General features: G+C 46.9%; 1 protein-coding gene across 1 annotated transcript in view; it reads right to left on the bottom strand.

Moving 5' to 3' along the window:
* Positions 1–9076, bottom strand: part of AP1S3 (adaptor related protein complex 1 subunit sigma 3) — an 80104-nt gene extending 71028 nt beyond the window's left edge. The window contains exon 1 of the mRNA XM_017529153.2: positions 8934–9076. Within this exon, the coding sequence (XP_017384642.1) occupies positions 8934–8936 (3 nt within the window). The 5' untranslated portion in view covers positions 8937–9076. The remainder of the gene's footprint in view (positions 1–8933) is intronic.
* Positions 9077–19645: the final 10569 nt, after the last annotated feature.

The following is a 19645-nucleotide window of genomic DNA, read 5'->3' as shown; positions in this document are numbered from 1 at the left end:
TTTATCAATGGAGTCCTTTAGAGGTTAGACTTTTTTGTAAGACAGAGTCTCACCCCATTGCCCAGGCTGGAGTGCAACGGCGTGAGCTCACTACAACCTCTGTCTCCCAGGTCCAAGGGATTCTCCTGCCTCAGCCTCTGGAGTAGCTGGGATTACGAGCACACACCACCACACCCGGCTAGTTAATTCTCATACAGAAGTCACACAATCAGGAATCTTTAAAGTAGATAGGTAGGTGAGCAGATAGATGATGATGATGATGATGATGAAGACAGACGGACAGACAGACAGATGAGCTTTTTTGTGTGTCTATATGCTTTAATGAGGCTATTTCTGTTTCCATCTCAATTCCAGACACACTCAAGCTTAAGGAGTTACAAAGTACAGGAAAAACCAAGACAGTTTAGTTGGAGGAGTAATAGATACAATATTTTTAAGAGTCATATTTCACATAATTTAAAGCATAGTACATGCAAATAGGAAAAACTGAGTGTTTGAAAAGCATACTACTCTTAGGCCACACTTGGTGGCTCACGCCTATAATCCCAGCACTTTGAGAAGCTGAAGGAGGCAAATTACTTGAGTCCAGGAGTTCGAGACCAATCTGGGCAACATGGCGAGACCCTGTCTCTACAGAAAATACAAAAATTATCTGGGCATGATGGCATGCACCTGAAGTCCCAGCTACTAGGGAGGCTGAGATGGGAGGATTGCTTAAGCCCAAGTTAAGGCTACAGTGAGCCGTGACTGCGCCATTGTACTCCAACCTGAGTGACAGAGCGAGACCCTGTCTCAAAACTCACACACAGGCGCGCACACACACACACACACACACACACACACACACAGAGTGAATCTTTTTACCACATCAGATGCCTAGAGTCCTTGCCCAAAAACAACATCCTTGTATATCCTCTTGAAGTTTTCAGTTTGTTTATAGACATATCTGCCTCCTTATTTTACACAAATGGAGAAAAAATGTACAGAATCAGACCAGGCCCTGTGGCTCATGCCTGTAATACCAGCATTTTGGGAGGCCGAGCCAGGTGGATCACCTGAGGTCAGGAGTTCAAGACCAACCTGGTCAACATGGTGAAACCTCACCTCTACCAAAAATACAAAAATTAGCAAGGTGTGGTGGCACATACCTGTAATACCAGCTACTTGGGAAACTGAGACAGGAGAATCACTTGAACCTGGAAGGAGGAGATTGCAGCGAGCCAAGATCATGCCACTGGTCTCCAGCCTGGGCAACAGAGTGAGACTCTGTCTCAAAATAAAAGAATGTACAGGATCTAAGCTAACAAATTATATCACACCCAGATGAACAGGGCGAACACAGGAGGGGCTGGGGAAGCCCTTACATCTGCATCCAGGGTTCACCACAGGGGTAAGGCCAAGGGCAATTCCTTCAGCAGGATCACCAATCAGAAACCTGGAAGATAGATATGGCTTCAGAACCCTCTGGCTGGTGGGAACCAGCTCTGGAAGTAGCCAACAGCTGGCTGAGCTAGCTGGAGGAATGGCTGGACCTCCCCGGCCCAGGCAGGGCCTGACGCAGCCACCAAGGCCAACACTGCCCCTACTCCAAGTGCCACAGCTGGGTCACCACATGACCCAACTGCAACTGCCCAGGAAGTAAAAGTGAGATGACTCAAGAATGCTTAATATTAAATTCTTCTCCTGTGTGGCTGATTCAAAATATTTACAGAGTTTAGAGAACCCCTCACCAATAATGTGAGCTCCATGCAAGCAGGGGGCATCTGGCTCGTTCAACGCAATCTCTGAGGCCTAGACCCAGGGCTGGTTTCTGTGGACACAGGGTCATTACATAGAGGAGCCCTGCATTTAAAAGGACCCAAAACTTGGTTTAATGGTCTGCTGTCATTGTCCTGAAATTCCCAATAAACTTTGAACAAGGGACCCTGCATTTTCATTTTGCACTGGGCATCACAAATTATGTAGCCAGTACTGCTTGTCATGGGACAGGCATCCAGTTTATTTGTCCAATATACCTGTGAATGAATTAGTGGAAGCTGCCTTAGAAAATGGGTCAGTAAGAGCCAGGTGTAGTGGCTCACACCTGTAATCCTAGCACTTTGGGAGACCAAGGCGGGCGGATCACCTGAGATTGGGAGTTCAAGACCAGACTTACCAACATGGAGAAACCCCATCTCTACTAAAAATACAAAAAAAAAATAGCTGGGCGTGGTGGCACATGCCTGTAATCCCAGCTACGCGGGAGGGTAAGGCAGGAAAATCACTTGAACCTGGGAGGGGGAGATTGGGTTAAGCCAAGATCTTGTCATTGCACTCTGTAATTCCAGTACTTTGGGAGGCCGAGGTGGGCAGGTCACCTGAGGTCAGTAGTTCGAGGTGGGCCTGGCCAACATGGCGAAACCTTGTCTGTACTAAAAATATAAAAATTAGTCAGCCATGGTGACTGGGAGGCAGAGGTTGCAGTGAACCAAGATCACGCCATTGCACTCCAGTTTAACCAACAGAGTAAGACTCCATCTCAAAAAAATTAAGTAAATAAATAATAAAATTAAAAATTCTCATTCTGAACTGCTCCAAGGATGAGTCGTGTTTATCCCTTGACAACACCTGTCTACAAGGATGAATACACAGAAGGTACGGGTACCCCAGTTTGCAAACCATCGCTTCGCCCCTCATGTTTGAAATACCCAGTAGGGAAGGAAGTCTCCTGTAGCATTTCAGTGTCCACTGAGCTTCGACCCACACCAACCATTTCTTACCAGCCCAGAAATCCTGTTAGGGAAGATCCAAAGAGGACATTAAATACTGAATGCCTTGTGCCCTTATTCTTTACTAAATGTACTTTACTAGGTCCATGCCCCATTGAGCTGAAAGACTAATGAGGGATCATATTTTTCCCCAGGCAGTTTCAGAAGCTACTGAGAGGGAGCAGTTTCAGAGCCCAGCAACGCCTGTAGGAAAGTTCTTAGAAGTGTGATTTTGGCAAAGTTTATTTATTTATTTATTTTTTGAAATGGAGTTTCGCTCTTGTTGACCAGGCTGGGGTGTAATGGTGCAATCTCAGCTCATCACAACCTCCACTTTCTGGGTTCAAGCTATTCTCTTGCCTCAGCCTCCCGAGTAGCTGGGATTACAGGCATGCACCACCATGCCCTGCTCATTTTTGTATTTTTAGTAGAGACAGGGTTTCACCATGTTGGCCAGGCTGGTCTCAAACTCCTGACCTCAGGTGATCTGCCCGCCCCAGCCTCCCAAAGTGCTAGGATTACAGGCGTGAGCCACTGTGCCCAACCGACAAAGACTTTTTAAAAGCCAGTTTCCTCATGGTGATTGATAGCACCATGTTGCACAGGCTGGTCTCAAACTTCCAAACTCAAGCAATCCAGACAACTTGGCCTCCCAAAATGTTACGATTACAGGTGTGAGCCACAATGCCCGGTCAAAAACAGTTCCTTCGTCAGGGTGCTGGCTGGATAGTTTCATATGCCACTGAGAGAATTTAGGGGCGTATGTCTCTGATATCTGTGTACATTCTTTTATAACATAGGTTATGGGGGAGTTTCAAATGGTTTAAAGGGAGATTTCCTGGATACTTCAGGTTAAACAGAGAAAGCACTGGGGAAGAACAAGATACTCCAGAAAGAGAGACTCTGAGGACTCTGAGAGAGACAAAGGCAGGCCCCATGGAAGAAATGAATCACAGAACCACAGCGAAGCTTCAGGTCTCTGGAAGAACCACTGGTTATCACAGCAATGAAACAATATTAAAAGAGTAATTCATGAAGACCTGGAGAAGTACTTACTCTGGAGATTATTAAAGGTGCTGTGTGTGTGTGTGTGTGTGTGTGTGTGTGTGTGTGTGTGTTGGAAATGGAGGTAGTTTTATCATTATGTCTTTGTTCATAATGAAATAATTCACAGGACCCAAAACGGCAGACATTGCCAACACAGTTCAGCAAATACACAGTTCAAGCTGCTTCCTTGAACCTCTTGTCAGCAAAACGCCACACAAAAGTTACCAGCAGTTGACAGTATTTACCACAAAAAAAAAAAAAAAAGTGATAAAAACTCAGAAGTAACAATCCTGGTGAGGAGAAAATACAAGTTTTCTTGTATTTTCTAGTGTTTTGGGGAGACTCGTGAGAAGGGCCAGTTGGAGGTGAGCCCTCTTGTGACAATTAAACACCACAAAGGGTCATTTCTCCCCCGATCCCAAACCCCTCGACCTCACACTAACTGCTGGTCTAGACCACGTCTTGGAGGAGGAAAGCACTAATCAGTGTAATAGGCCAGTTCACCCTCAAACTGCAACTTAAACTGCCAAAATCATTACATGCTTGTTACAATTCATTCAAGCCTCAGACCGTAAAATTGATATAGAGGGGAATGGCGGCGTGGCAGGACCTACAGGTTCATAGTTCGGTTTTTCCACGCTTACCCTCCACAACTCTATGAGATTACAATGAATAAAGGGATTTGTTTTTTTAGAAGGGTGTACTCTTACTATTTCAAACTTAAATATATTCTGAATAAGAAATGGCTTTCCAGGCCTGGGCGTAGTGGCTCACGCCTATAATCCCAGCGCTTTTTTATTTTTATTTTTTGAGATGGAGTCTACCTCTGTCACCCAGGCTGGAGTGCAGTGGCGCCATCTCTGCTCACTGCAACCTCCACCTTCTGGGTTCAAGCAATTCTCCTGCCTCAGCCTCCTGAGTAGCTGGGATTACAGGCACACATCACCACGCCTGGCTGATTTTTTGTGCATAGTTTTAGTAGAGACAGAGTTTCATCGTGTTGGTCAGGCTGGTCTCGAACCCCTGACCTCTTAATCTGCCCACCTGAGCCTCCCAAAGTGCTGGGATTACAGGTGTAAGCCACCATGCCAGGCCCCCTATAAGCTTTTTCAAGTGCACTAGGCTCAACCCATGGGATTTCAGAAGCACAATAGCCCTAACACTGTTTTCCAAGGTAAAGATTGCTAAAAGGTGAGATGGAGAAGTATACAATTGATTCGAACAGTGTCCTCCAGATACAAACACAGTCCCAACATGCACCAGATATGAAATCTCTGTGCCAGAAACCAAGGTCACTGGCACCATGGAATCAAGAACCATTTTCTGTATGTAAAGTACTAGGTGCCTAGATCTGCCAGTAAGTATCTGCCAGTTTCCTAGCATAAGAATCAGCAAAAGTCAGGGATGACACAGCAGGAAAGACAGGGCGTTACACAGTGAGCCTTAACGAAGATCTCAGAGCTGCCGGGCACTAGCGAGGGCCACTTATTCTTTCTTACGACTTGAAGGTAATAAGAGGGGAGAGGAGATGGTTACTGAGCACTTACAACGGCAAAGCTGCTTGAAGCACCGAAGCACCTTCACATGCATTCACTCATGGTACCTGTTTAACTCCATGACAGTGATTATGAAATGTTTTGGATGGCTTTACACTCTTTTGAGATGGAGTTTTGCTCTTGTTGCCCAAGCTGGAGTGCAATGGTGCAATATTGTCTCACCACAGCCTCCACCTCCGGGGTTCAAGTGATTCTCCTGCCTCAGCCTCCTGAGTAGCTGGGATTACAGACATGCACCCCCAAGCCCAGCCAATTTTGTATTTTTAGTAGGGAAGGGGTTTCACAATGTTGGTCAGGCTGGTCTTGAACTCCCAATCTTGGGTGATCCACCTGTCAGTCCCAAAGACCTTTTTGTTTATGTGGGTTATATCCACTGATATTTACTCTATTTGAATTTAAAATGGATAAGATAGATATTAATATATTTTAAAACAATACAGCTTGGGCAACATAGTGAGGCTCCATTTCTTTCTTTTTTTTTTTTTTTGCCAGAGTCTCGCTCAATCGGGAAGCTGGAGTGTAGTGGTGCAATCTCAGCTCACTGTAACCTCCACCTCCCAGTTCAAGTGATTCTCCTGCCTCAGATTCCCAAGTAGCTGGGACTACAGGTATGCATCATTGCACCTAGCTAATTTTTGTGTTTTTACTAGAGATGAGGTTTCTCCATGTTGGCCAGGATGGTCTCGATCTCTTGACCTTGTGATCCACCTGCCTTGGCCTCCCAAAGTGCTGGGATTACAGGTGTGAGCCACCACGCCTGGCCTGCAAGGCTCCATTTCTACAAAAAATAAAAAATTCCATGGGCCCACTTGTTCACGCCTATAATCTCAGCACTTTGGGGGGACAAAGTGGAAAGATTGCATGAGTTCAGGAGTTCAAGACCAGCCAGGGCAACAAAGTAAGGCCTCATTTCTCCAAAACTCAAAAAATTACCTGGGTGTGATGGCACACACCTGTGCTCCCAGCTACATGAAAGGCCGAGGTAGGAGGATACCTTGAGTAAGCTGAGGCTGCAGTGAGCCATGCTTATGCCACTGCACTCTCCCCTGGGTGATAGAACAAGTCTTATCTCAAAAAAATTAAAATACAAAATTAGCTGGACATGGTGGCACTTGCCTATAGTCCCAGCTACTTGGGAAACTGGGGGAGAAGGATTACTGGAGCCCAGGAGGTTGAAGCTACTGTGAGCCGTGATCTCGCCACTGCACTCAGGTTGGATGACACAGAGACTCTGTCTCAAAATAAATAAATAAATAAAAATTTAAAAATAGTAAACCTACAACACATTAAACTTAACATTTTTATGACCAATAACCATATTTTCCAAAGCAAAATAAAAGAAAAATTGGTGAAAATCATGGCAGTGTTTTACAGTTTTGCAAATCTCCTAATATCTGGGCTTATCAAAGACAGTTGGACCTTCCTATCTGCATCTGTGTTCAATCTGCTGTGCTATCTTATCTTATGTAGACCGAAGAAAACGTCACTGTAGCCTTGTGAGAATGAGGATGAAATGGGGAAATTAATATCTTAGTATTAGTATAAAAATAGTTTTGACCTTGCAAACCTCCACTAAAAGTCTTGGGGACTCCTGGGGGTACACAGGCCACACTCAGAACCTCTGCCTTATGAGTTAGGAACCATTATCTCCATTTTCCAAATAGGGAAACTGAGACAGAGAGATCAAGGAATTGTCCAAGGCCATACTGCTGGAATAGCTCAGAGCAGATAAAGTGCAATGAGCATAACAGACTTAACCTCACTTGTTTGTTGCAAGGATTGAGCGAGATCATGAGTGAAAAGAGCTGGGCATCCTGCTTGCCTTATCACAAGTGCCCAATAACATTAATGTTTCCCGTTTGGCAAAAGCTCGTAGGAAAGCTGGAGAAACTTTCACATTTCTGATCAACTCATCACACATATGACACCGGCAAGAAAAAACAAAACCCCACCACAGGTGTTGTCCACAGGAGGAATTTTTTTCCTCATAGATCAGACCTTGGCGCAGGCCTCAGCATGAAGGCTGCCTTTGACGACTAAGAAATGCAGGGCCTTATTCCAGCCTCCGTTAGGCAAATGACACTGGTGGACTGGGCATTTGTCACCTTGTTCCTTGGGAAACCTGAGCAAGCCAAGAAAGCTGCTCCATTATTTACGGCATTGTTTTTGCATCATGCTGTATTTACAAAGAACCTGCAAGGGACAAAAACGACACCTCTAATGTGCACAGCCAAACTTTTCACAGGAACCAGCATCTGTGGTCTTGCTGGCCTGGTGCTCAGCACTCCAGGGCTCTCCTTGTTAATCAGCTTTCTTAGCCGACGTGGCCCACCATTCCTGCCTCCAGTGGACCCACAGAGTGCAGGTCACTTCCCTTCTGGGGATTTGGGAAATGGGCCCACACTTAGGGTAAGTGGGACTAGTGATGTTCAGACCACCGCACTCAAAAGGCTGTCCCTAAACAGCAGGCAAGAGCAAGAGGAGCCTGAACTACCGCTTCCACCCAAGTGCAGGTCACCAGATCTCTCACCAGCAGGGCTGCAACCGGCCTCAGATTCCAACCTGACCCTCTACCCTCTGTCCTTACACACCCCAATCCATTCTCCAACAACTACCAAAGGGATCTCTTAAAAGTGCCCAACAGGCCAGGCACGGTGGCTCATGCCCGTATCCAGCATTTTGGGAGACCGAGGCAGGCAGATCACCTGAGGTCAGGAGTTCAACACCAGCCTGACCAACATGGGGAAACATCGTCTCTACCAAAAGTTCAAAAATTAGCAGGAAGTGGTGGCACGCACCTGTAATCCCAGCTACTCAGGAGGCCGAGGCAGAAGACAAGAGAATCGCTTGAACCCAGGAGGTGGAGGTTGCAGTAAGCAGAGATCAAGGCACTGCACTCCAGACTGGGCAACAGAGTAAGATCTGACTCAAAAGAAAAAAAAAAGTGCACAATGGGTAAGGTCAGTTTTCTTGCAAGGATTCCCCTACTCAGTTGGAACAAAAACCAAACTCCTTACTTTGGGCTGTAAGAAACAGCCTCACCTGGCAGATGGCCACCTCCCCTCCCCTTTGCTCTCTAATCCACCTGCAGCGCCCCTCCAGGACCTCCAGCAGCTAGAATGTCACGTCCTTGAAGAGGCTTTGCCAAATCAAAAGTTGTCACTCACCCAGTTGTATTTGAGACTTCAGAGCGCTTCTTACTCTGGAAGTTTTCTTCATTTTACTTGTATATGGCATGCTTCCCTCCCTCCGCATCCCCCTCCTAGAAGGTAAGCTTCCTGGAGAGCAGGGGTTTCGCCTGGTCCCCCAAGGCATCCCCAGCACCCAGCAACGAGCCCGGCACAGACTACACGCCCGGCAACCGCGGATCGAATGAATGGAGCCGCAGCGGCGGGTTGCCGCAGGAATCCAGGGCAAGCGATCCTGGCGCCCCAGCGCCATCCGGGCAGCGGGGCCACCAGAGCGCGCGGTTCTGGGGGCCGGGAGGGACTCGGCCCGCACCCCGGCCCGGACGCCCCAGGTGCCTCCCCGGAGCGCGCGCGCCCCCTCTGCCCACCCGGCCCGGCGGTTTCCCCGCACTCACCATGGTGACCGTGCAGCCGCCACCCAGGCCGTGCGAGCAAGGAACGCTGGAGAAGCAAGGGCGAGAGGCGAGCGCAGGAGCTGGCGTGGCTGACAGGTGAGGCTTAGACCATGGCTGCTTCCCACAATGCCCTCGCGCTGAAAGTTTGCAGACTCCTCCCAGCGCGGCTGCCTCCTCCCCGTGCGCTCCTCCCCGCTCCCCCTCCTTCCTCTTCTTATACTTTCTTCCTTCTCCTTTCTCCTCCTCCTCCTCCTCCTTCTCTTCTTCCCTTCTCCTTTGGGCCTCTCCTGTACCCCCGACCCTGCCTTGGCGGCAGCTGTTCCCGCCCCTCGCCGGCCGCACTGGGGCGAATGCACCTGCGCGCGCTCCTCTGCACCCCGCCAGCCCGCAGCCCGGCGCAGGTGGGCAGGCGAGAGCGTGTGGCCAGCTAGAAACTCCCTGCGCGGAGAAGTCCGGGACCTTTCGCGATTCTGCCGCGCGAGTGTGTCCTGCATTCATTCCACAGACGTTCATCAGACCTGGCAACGATGCTTCCCGATACACTCGCAGAAAGCGTTGGAGGCTGTCTTATCCTGAGCCTCCTAGGGAGGGAGCAGTTGGCAGAGATGGAACCAGAAGCGATTTCTTATCCCCTCCCGCCCCCATTTCACTTTTTAAAATATAAACTCTGCATTCCAAAGGTAAAGATCATTTTAAGTAGGACCCCATTTAATTATTTATTTATTTAGAGACGGAGCCTCGCTCTGTCGCCCAGTCTGGAGTGCAGTGGCGCGATCTCTGCTCACTGCAACCACCGCCTCCTGCGTTCAGGGTGATCCACCTGCCTCGGTCTCCCAAAGTGCTGGGCAGCACGACCCTTTTAAGAGGGCTCTCCTAAGCTGTGGTGTAGAGGATTGGTTCTCTAATTTCTCTCCTCCCCTTGATTTTTCTTAAGTCTAGGGATATTACCTGGGGCACTGAGACTCTCTAAACCCCCAAATTGTAGGCAGAGGTTTTTTTCTTTTTTCTTTAAATTATATTTACCAGACAGACAGACTAGATGTAAGCAGAGTTTTGAATGCATCTTTATGGTTTTTTTTGAGAAAGGGAGTCCACTGGTTTTATCAAATAGCTAAAGAGATCCTAGATCCTACAAAAGTTAAGGATCATTTCCTGGGCCAAGCATGGTGGCTCACACCTGTAATCCCAGCACTTTGGGAGGCCAAGGTGGATAGATCGCTTAAGATCAGAAGTTCAAGACAAGCCTAGCCAACATGATGAAACCCCGTCTCTACTAAAAATACAAGAATTAGCTGGGCATGGTGGCACACACCTGTAGTCCCAGTTACTAGGGAGGCTGAGTCAGGAAAGAATCACTTGAACCCAGGAGGCAGAGGCTGCAATGAGCTGAAATCATCCAGCCTGGGCGACAGAGTGAGATTCAGTCTCAAAACAAAAACAAACAAACAAAAAAATGAATCATTTCCTGGGTGGTCCCTGGAACCCCAAATCAGTGAAAGCTCTTCCCAGAATCTGTTGTGTACCTTCCAAGGGATGTAAGCCCACCCAGGTGAATGAAAGTAAACAGAACCCCACCCACCCCTGCAATCACACTGCAAATATTCATCACTCCATGCCAGGCCCTATAGGAGGAGGGTGGGGAGCCCAGCTGGGAAAAAACGGGTGGTCTGTCTCCTGGAGCTTACAGTCTCGTGTGGGACAACACATAATAAACAAGTAAATAAAATGTAAGAAATTAAAATGAATGCTAAGAGGGAGATATTTGAGTTCCTGGGATGGGCACAGAGAAGCTATATTGATTTAGCTGAGTGGTCAGGTAAGTGCCCCTGGGGAGGTGACAGGGGACTTGGATGTGAGAAGCCAGTGCTCTGAAAAAAAAGAAGAAAAAAAAGTCCTTCTGGAAACACTTCAAAAAAGGCCTCTGTGTGAGTTAAGTTTGAGGAGGTCCAGAGGTGGGTAGGGGCCAGAGGCAATGAGTGTTCTCTAGTTAGGGCATCACTGCAAGCCCCCAGGAGAGCCACAGCCTCCAGACTCAAAGCTCTCAAACAATGGACTTGCGGCATTCTGCCTGGGGCATTGGAAGTTAAACCCCAGGTGATGGGGTGATTTTGGTTCCTGGAAGAAAAGTGAATCTAGGAGAACTGCTTTTTAACTTCTATATTCTCCCCGCAGGGTCTGTTCCTTCCCTATCTCGGGACTTCATGCTTTATCTAACTAGACAGAGTCTAATCTTTGTGCTTCTCCTCCTATCTAGGTAACTTCAAGGCAGGGCCCAGCTCTGTGCTACCATCCAGAGCCTTCTGCCCTAAGGGTTTCTTTGCTAGTGGGAAAGAGATGGAATCTCTAAAGGTGAAATTCAAAGCTAAAGAAATCTCAGGCCTGGCGCCATGGCTCATGTCTATAATCCCAGCACTTTGGGAGACTGAGGCGGGTGGATCACCTGAGGTCAGGTGTTTGAGACCAGCCTGGCCAACATGGTAAAACCCATCTCTATTAAAAATACAAAATTAGCCAGGTGTGGTGTCAGGTGCCTGTAATCCCAGCTACTCAGGGGGCTGAGGCAGGAGAATCACTTGAACCCTAGAGGCAGAGGTTGCAGTGAGCTGAGATCCCCACTGCACTCCAGCCTGGACAACAATGCCAGATGCTCTCAAAAAGAAAAAAAAAAAAAAGCTAAAGAAATTTTCTCAGTCCTCTTGCCATGACAGTTAAGTCAAATATTAGAGCAGGAGAGGCTAGGAGCGGTGGCTAACACCTATAATCCCAACATTGTGGGAGGCCAAGGCGGGTGGATCACCTGAGGTCAGGAGTTTGAGACCAGCCTGACTAACATGGTGAAACCCTGTCTCTACTAAAAACGAAAAATTAGGCAGGCATAGTGGCACATGCCTGTAATCCCAGCTGCTTGGGAGGCTGAGATAGGAGAATCACCTGAACCCGGAAGGTAGAAGTTCCAGTGAGCCAAGATTGCGCCATTGCACTCCAGCCTGGGCAATAGGAGTAAAACTCCATCTCAAAAAATAAAAACAAAGAAAGCAGGAGAAGTTTCCCTTACTGTGTGGCTCATGGTTGCAGAGGGTGTAATTAAAGATGTGGGGGTAGGGGGTGGCATTTAACTTAACAATTATTCATGTCCTTGGCCTTTCCTCCTGGCCTGGCTAAGATGGGCAGTGAATGCTCTCTGGGGCCTCTGCCACCCAGTATTCTTCCCTCCAGGTTCTCACACCACACCCCAAATCACCTGAAGAGGGAGGACTGCAGTGAGCTGGACACTTCACATGGGTTATTTTAGCTGCCCCCAAGACAATCTGTAAGAAAGGGAGCACTGTGGCCACGGTGTAGATGAGAACCTGAGGCTCAGAGGCTCAACAGCAATAATAATAAGAGGCAGGCTGGGCACAGTGGCTCCGGCTTGTGATCCCAGTGCTTTGGGAGGCCGAGGCAGGAGAATCACTTGAGGCCAGGGGTTTGAGATCAGCCTGGGCAACATGGGAAGACCCCATCTCTATTTTAAAAATAACAGTAATAATAAAATAAATAAGAAGCTAGTAAGAGGCAGGGATAAGCCTAGAATCAAGGCACTAAGATTCAAGTTGGTTCCCCTAAAGCCCTACCCCTGACAGACCTACTCAGAACACAACAGTGGCGGGTAAGCAGTGTTCTTTTGGTAACTCATTTGTCTCAAAAGAATGCCATGCATGTTTAAGTCTTGACTTCTCTTTTTTTAATTTATTTTTAAATTTTCTGTAGAGATAGGATCTCCTAGGCCTGGCACAGTGGCTCATTCCTGTAATCTCAGCTTTTTGGGAGGCCAAGGTGAGCAGATCATGAGGTCAGGAGTTCGAGACTAGCCTGACCAACATGGTGAAACCCCATTTCTACTAAAAATACAACAGTTAGCCAGACGTGGTGGCATGTGCCCGTAATCCCAGCTACTCAGGAGGCTGAGGCAGAAGAATCTCTTGAACCCAGGAGGTGGAGGTTGCAGTGAGCCAAGATTGCACCACTGCACTCCAGCCTGGGTGACAGAGTGAGACTCCCTCCCCAAAAAACAAAACTAAACAAAACTAAACTAAACTAAAAAAAAAGAGAGAGAGAGGATCTCACTATATTGCCCAGGTTGATCTCAAGAACCCCTGGCCTCACGGGATCCTCCTGTCTCAGCCTTCCAAAGTACTGGGATTATAAGTGTGGGCCCCCACACCCAGTCTTAGTCGTGACTTCTGTATCCCATCTTTGCTCCTGTTCAAACTCCTGACTCCACATCAGGCCCACCAATAGCAAAACCCTAGGGAGGACCCAGAGGCCCTATCACCTAAGATGTACCACTATAAGGAGGAGTTCCCTGGTCAGATTCTAAAGGGGCTTTTATATTCCTACTGCCATAGGAAGACAAGTACAATGTATTACCTGGTTCAGATTAGGTCGTTTATGAGCTGATGCGTGTGATTCTATGTGTGTACTCATCAAACAATGCCCTGGCATTCTGTCAGCTTGATTTAGGAGTTTCACTTCTCAGATCATTCTATATTTAAATATTAGCAGAAGATGTAGAGAGAATACAGTAAAAGCTACCATCAAGGCCACAGCAAGGGAAAAGAGTAAATTAGGGACATGATAATAAAGTAAAATAATAATGATCTATAAATCAAAATACTAACTTCCTAGAAATTGAGGAAGATCAAGCTATGAGTTTAAGGAAACTGAAGAAGCAAAGGAGAGGCCAACTTCAAAGTCAGCTCAGGCAGTGCCTTCACAGGCATTAATTGAAGGCCGGTCCTGCTGTTCTTTAATGCCCTTTTATTAATGTCTTAAGTAATCAACATCTCCAGTAATCCCTTCGGCAGCATTCAGGAATTCATCTTGTCATGGTGAAACTTTTAGTATGAGGCCTTATGCTCTTTAGAAACCCCCCTTACTTTTCAAAAGATGCCCTATTATTCCAAATGGAAAAAATCTACTTAACCTATTTCTAAAGAATATTTTCAGAATTTTTTTTTGAGACAGAGTCTCGCTTTGTCACCCAGGCTGGAGTGCAGTGGCGTGATCTCAGCTCACTGCAACCTTCGCTCCCCAGGTTCAAGTGATTCTCCTGCCTCAGCCTCCCAAGTAGCTGGGACTACAGGCGCCTGCCATCACACCAGGCTAATTTCTGTATTTTTGGTAGAGATGGGTTTTCACCATATTGGCCAAGCTGGTCTGAAACTCCTGACCTTGTGATCCGCGCGCCTCAGCCTCCCAAAGTGCTGGGATTACAGGCATGAACCACCGTGCCTGGCCAAAAATTTTAAATTATAAAATAATAAATGTTCATTGCAGATTTGGAAAGCACAGAAAAGTGTTATTTTAAAACCTCCCTCTAGGACTGGCACGGTAGCTCACCCCTGTAATCACAGCACTTTGGGAGGCTGAGGCCAGCAGATCACCTGAGGTTAGGAGTTGGAGACCAGCCTGCCCAACACAGTGAAACCCCATCTCTACTAAAAATACAAAAATTAGCTGGGCGTGGTGGCAGATGCCTGTAATCACAGCTACTTGGGAGACTGAGGCACGAGAATCTCTTGAACCTGGGAAGCGGGGGTTGCAGTGAGCCAAGACCACACCATTGCACTCCAGCCTGGGCAAAAAAAAAAAAAACAAAGCTCCATCTCAAAAGAACTAAAAATAAAAATAAAACCTCACTCTAATTCTACCAACAAGAGGCCAGGCACAGTGGCTCATTCCTGTAATCCCAGCACTTTAGGAGGCTGAGGCAGGCAGATCACCAGAGGTCAGGAGTTTGAGACCAGCCTGGCCAATACAGTGAAACCCTGTCTCTACTAAAAATACAAAATTTAGCTGGGTCTGTTGGCACATGCCTGTAATCCCAGCTACTCAGGAGGATGAAGCAGGAAAATTGCTTGAACCTAGGAGGTGGAGGTTGCAGTCAGCCAAGATCATACCACTGTATTCCAGCCTGGGCGACAGCGCAAGACTCTGTCTCAAAAATAATAATAATAATATTAATAATAATTCTACCAACAAGAAATAACTATATTTGGTGTATTTCCTTGCATATTTGTATTCTATAGAGACATATATATATATATATATATGTTTAACCTGCTGCTGCCTTGATCTTGGACTTCCAGCCTCCTCCAGAACTGTGAGAAATCAATTTCTTTCTTTCTTTCTTTTTTTTTTTTTTTCTGAGGTGGAGTCTGGCTCTGTTGCCAGGCTGGAGTGCAGTGGCGCCATCTCGGCTCACTGCAACCTCCACCTCCCAGGTTCAAGCGATTCTCCTGCCTCAGCCTCCTAAGTAGCTGGGATTACAAGTGTGTGCAACCATGACCAGCTAATTTTTGTATTTTTTAGTAGAGACAGGGTTTCACCATGTTAGCCAGGATGGTCTCAATCTTCTGACCTCATGATCTGCTCCCCTCAGCCTCCCAAAGTGCTGGGATTACAGTCATGAGCCACCACTGCCAGTGAGAAATCAATGTCTATTCCTTACAAGTTATCCAGTCTCAGGCATTTGGTTATAGCATGAATCACGAACGGACTGAAACACCTATTGTATATACTGTTTTGCATTTTCTTTTGTTGTTGTTGTTGTTGTTGTTGTTGTTGTTTTTAGGTGGAGTTTCACTCTTGTTTCCCAGGTTGGAGAGCAAAGGAGCAAACTCAGCTCACCGCAACCTCTGCCTCCTGGGTTCAAGCAATTCTCTTGCCTCAGCCTCCTGAGTAGATGGGATTACAGGCATGCATCACCACGCCAGGATAATTTTGTATTTTTAGTAGAGACAGGGTTTCTCCATGTTGGTCAGGCTGGGCTTGAACTCCCGACCTAAGGTGATCCACCCGCCTCAGCCCCCCAAAGTGCTGGGAGCCACCACACCCAGCCCTACTGGATTTCTTATAGTAGCATAGTTGTGGAACAAATATTGATTGAACAGCTACTCTATGCTAAGAACTGTGCTTGGCACTGAGATAAAACAGTGAAGAGAGGAGTCATGGTCCCTATCAGGGTGAAGGTATAGTGTTATGGGGGAAGACAAATCTGAAATAAATAATAACATACATAAATGTGTAATTACCATGAATGCTGTGAAAGGAAAGGATAAGATGCTAGCAAACATGTAACAAAGAAATTCCTGGTGGACATTTGCTGTTTGCCTCTCCAGCATCCATTCCCCTGCTTCCTGTAATTTTCAGTTTGTGTTTGGGGACCCAACCCACACATAAACTCTTAACCTTAGGGCTAGCACATGATGCTCTCCTGACCAGTCAGAATATTGCTTTCCCACAGCAACAATGATTGGTTCTGGTTCAAAAATAAGCAAATTCCCAGAGTCAAATAACTTAAGGCAATAAGACTAAATTCTGGGGAGACAGATTTAAGCATCCAAGCGAAATGTATGAGGCCAAGCCAACCTGCAGTAAGGGAGGTGCAAGACTTCGGGCAACACCACCATTATGTTGACTTCTCGTCCAGCCCCCTTGGGCTTCAGAAATAATGCTGGGCTGGTGATTGGCTTTCCCTTGGCGACCCCACTGCCTGATGGGCTTGGCGTCGCTTTCACCCCTCCCCTGACACGAGTCTCTCGAGCTTCCGGGCCAGCTGCTCGGTGATTGGCCGAAGCAGTGACTGGACGGCCACGGATTGGCTGCGCTAAACAGTGGGCTGAGCAACAGGAACCAGGGGAGCAGCTGGGCCAAGATGGCGGCCGTAGACAGCCCTGTAGGCGGCGGCGGCGGCTTGTGGCAGACCTGGCTTCCTAACTACGTCGTGTTTTTGCGGCTCCGGGAGGGACTGAAAAACCACAGCTCAGCCAAAGCTGAGAAACTAGCTTCTTCGTCGTTGCCTTCGTTGCTGCCGTCGTAGTTGCTGACGAGATACATGGTCTTCGGCCTCGGCGGAGAGCTCTTCCTGTGGGATGGAGAAGACAGCTCCTTCTTAGTCGTTTGCCTTCGGGGCCGCAGCGGTGGTGGTGAAGAGCTCGCCCTGTCCCAGTACCAGAGAAAAAATCCACCCCTGTTTAAAATCTTTTTTTTTTTTTTTGGAGACGGAGTTTCGCTCTTGTTACCCAGGCTGGAGTGCAGTGGCACTATCTCGGCTGACTGCAACCTCCGCCTCCTGGGTTCAAGCAATTCTCCTGCCTCAGCCTCCCGAGTAGCTGGGATTACAGGCACACGCCACCATGCCCAGCTAATGTTTTGTAGTTTTAGTAGAGACGGGGTTTCACCATGTTGACCAGGATGGTCTCGATCTCTTGACCTCGTGATCCACCCGCCTCGGCCTCCCAAAGTGCTGGGATTACAAGCCCTGTTTAAAATCTATCAAGTCTTGTCACGTCTAACACAATATCATGTAGCACTTATAGGAATAAAAGGACTTATGGTATTAGAATTACCTGAAAGATGGGGGAAGAATTCTGAATTTGAAGGTGGAAAATCAACAGTGAATTGTACTACAATTGCTGAGAGATTTTTCACCAATTTTACTTCTCTGACTCTAAAGCATGCTGCATGGTATCCAAGTGAAATACTGGTTTCCCACATAGTGCTGTTAACATCAGACAACGTAAAAGAATTTACTCTCTACGTGAGCCCCAGACACCCACTAAGGTGATTATACTTTCAGAAGCCGAAGAGGAAAGTCTAGTACTCAATAAAGGAAGGGCGTATACCGCGTCTCTAGGAGAGACAGCAGTTGCATTTGACTTTGGGCCATTGGCAGCAGTCCCAAGGAATATATTTGGGTAAAAAGGCAAAGATGAAGTAGTGGCATACCCACTATACATCTTATATGAGAATGGAGAGACTTTCCTAACATGTTCGTCTGTTACACAGCCCTGGAAATATTGGAAAGCTGTTGGGTCCCTTGCCCATGCATCCTGCAGCTGAAAATAACTATGGTTATGATGCTTGTGCTATACTCTGCCTACGCTGTGTCCCCAATATCTTAGGGACGCATTGCATCACTATCCCTCAAGGAAAATTGTAACAGTTTCCACTGGTATATAAGAGCCCCTATTTCACCAGTTTCTGCAGTAATGACAACCTATGTGACTCTTGATTTAAGAATAAATTCAAGCTGAGCGTGGTTTAATCTCATCCCACATTCTTTCAATCCACTCTCATCAGGCTTCTGCCCTCACACCCCATCAAGCTACTTTTATAAGATTATCAATGAGATCACCATGAGCTTGTACTGTCTGATCCAATGAGCACCGCTCAGCCTTCATCTCATTTCGCACAGCAGCAGCATTGAACAAACTGTTCCTGACCCCCACCAGGAAAAAAAAAACACTGCTTTCTTTTTTTTTTTTTTTTTTTTTTTTTTTAGATGGAGTTTCACTCTTGTAGCCCAGGCTGGAGTGCAATGGCACAATCTTGGTTTGGCGCAATCTTGGTTCACCTCAACCTCTGCCTCCCAGGTTCAAGCAATTCCCCTGCCTCAGCCTCCTAAGTAGCTGGGACTACAGGCACTTGCCACCATGCATGCCCAGCTAATTTTTTGTATTTTTAGTAGAGACGGAGTTTCACCATGTTAGCCAGGATGGTCTCGATCTGCCCTTATCATCCACCTGCCTTGGCCTCCCAAAGTGCTGGGATTATAGGCATGAGCCACTGTGCCTGGCTGAAACACTGCTTTTGTACCCCTCTCTGGGACCCCTTTCTACTTCATTGGCCATGTCCTTCTGTCATTGTCGAATCCCCCTCATCTTCCAAACCACTACATGCTGTCATATCCAAGCTCAGTCTTTGGACAGCTCTCATCGGCACACTCACCCCTAGTTTAGCTGGAACATGGAGTAAGTTAGGAAAGTGGGTGTTTTAAAGCTGCTAGTGTAGGTTGAGACCAATACTTTGAAGAGAATTTATGCCAGTCAAATAATTTAGACAAGGAAGATTTGTTGCAGGGCTTTGAGTCGTGTTGATGAAAAGAGTCAAATTCTGTAAAGTATTTGAAAAGATTTATTCTGAGCCAAATACGAGTGACCCTGGCCTGTGGACACAGTCCTCAGGAGGTCCTGAGAGCATGTGCCCAAGATGGTCAGGGTCGGGGTACAGCTTGCTTTTATACATTTTGGGGAGTCATGAGACATCAATCAAATACATTTAAGAAATATGTTGGTTTGGTCCAGAGGGCGGGACAACTCAAAGGCCGGTAGGGGGGCAGCTTCTAATATTTTCTGGTTGTCAATTGGTTGAGTTTGTCTAAAGACCTGGGATCAATAGAAAGGAAATGTTCAGGTTAAGATAAAAGACTGTGGAGATCAAGGTTCTTTTGAAGTCTTATAGTGGCTGCCCTCAGAGACAACAGATGACAAATATTTCCTATTCAGATATTTAAAAGGTGCTAGACTTTGCCAGGCAAGGTGGCTCAGGCCAGTAATCTTAGCACTTTGGAAGGCTGAGGCGGGTGAATCATGAAGTCAGGAGTTTGAGACCAGCCTGGCCAATATGGTGAAACCCTGTCTCTACTAAAAAATACAAAAATTAGCTGTCTCAAAAAAAAAAAAAAAAATGGTGTTAGGCTTTTAGTTAATCTCTTTGCTATTGGGAGGGCCTGGAAGAAAAAGATCTAGCTATGTTAATAGAGATTCTTTACAGATGCAAATTTTCCCCCACGAAGGACAGCTTTGAAGGACCATTTCAAGATATGGCAAAGAAACATGTTTTGGGGTAAAATATTTTTATTTTCTTCCTTGTCTCATAATGTTATG

The sequence above is a fragment of the Cebus imitator genome, unplaced genomic scaffold (genome assembly GCF_001604975.1).
Source record: "Cebus imitator isolate Cc_AM_T3 unplaced genomic scaffold, Cebus_imitator-1.0 Scaffold57, whole genome shotgun sequence".
Classification (NCBI taxonomy): domain Eukaryota; kingdom Metazoa; phylum Chordata; class Mammalia; order Primates; family Cebidae; genus Cebus; species Cebus imitator.
This window is presented reverse-complemented; position numbering and strand designations above follow the sequence as displayed.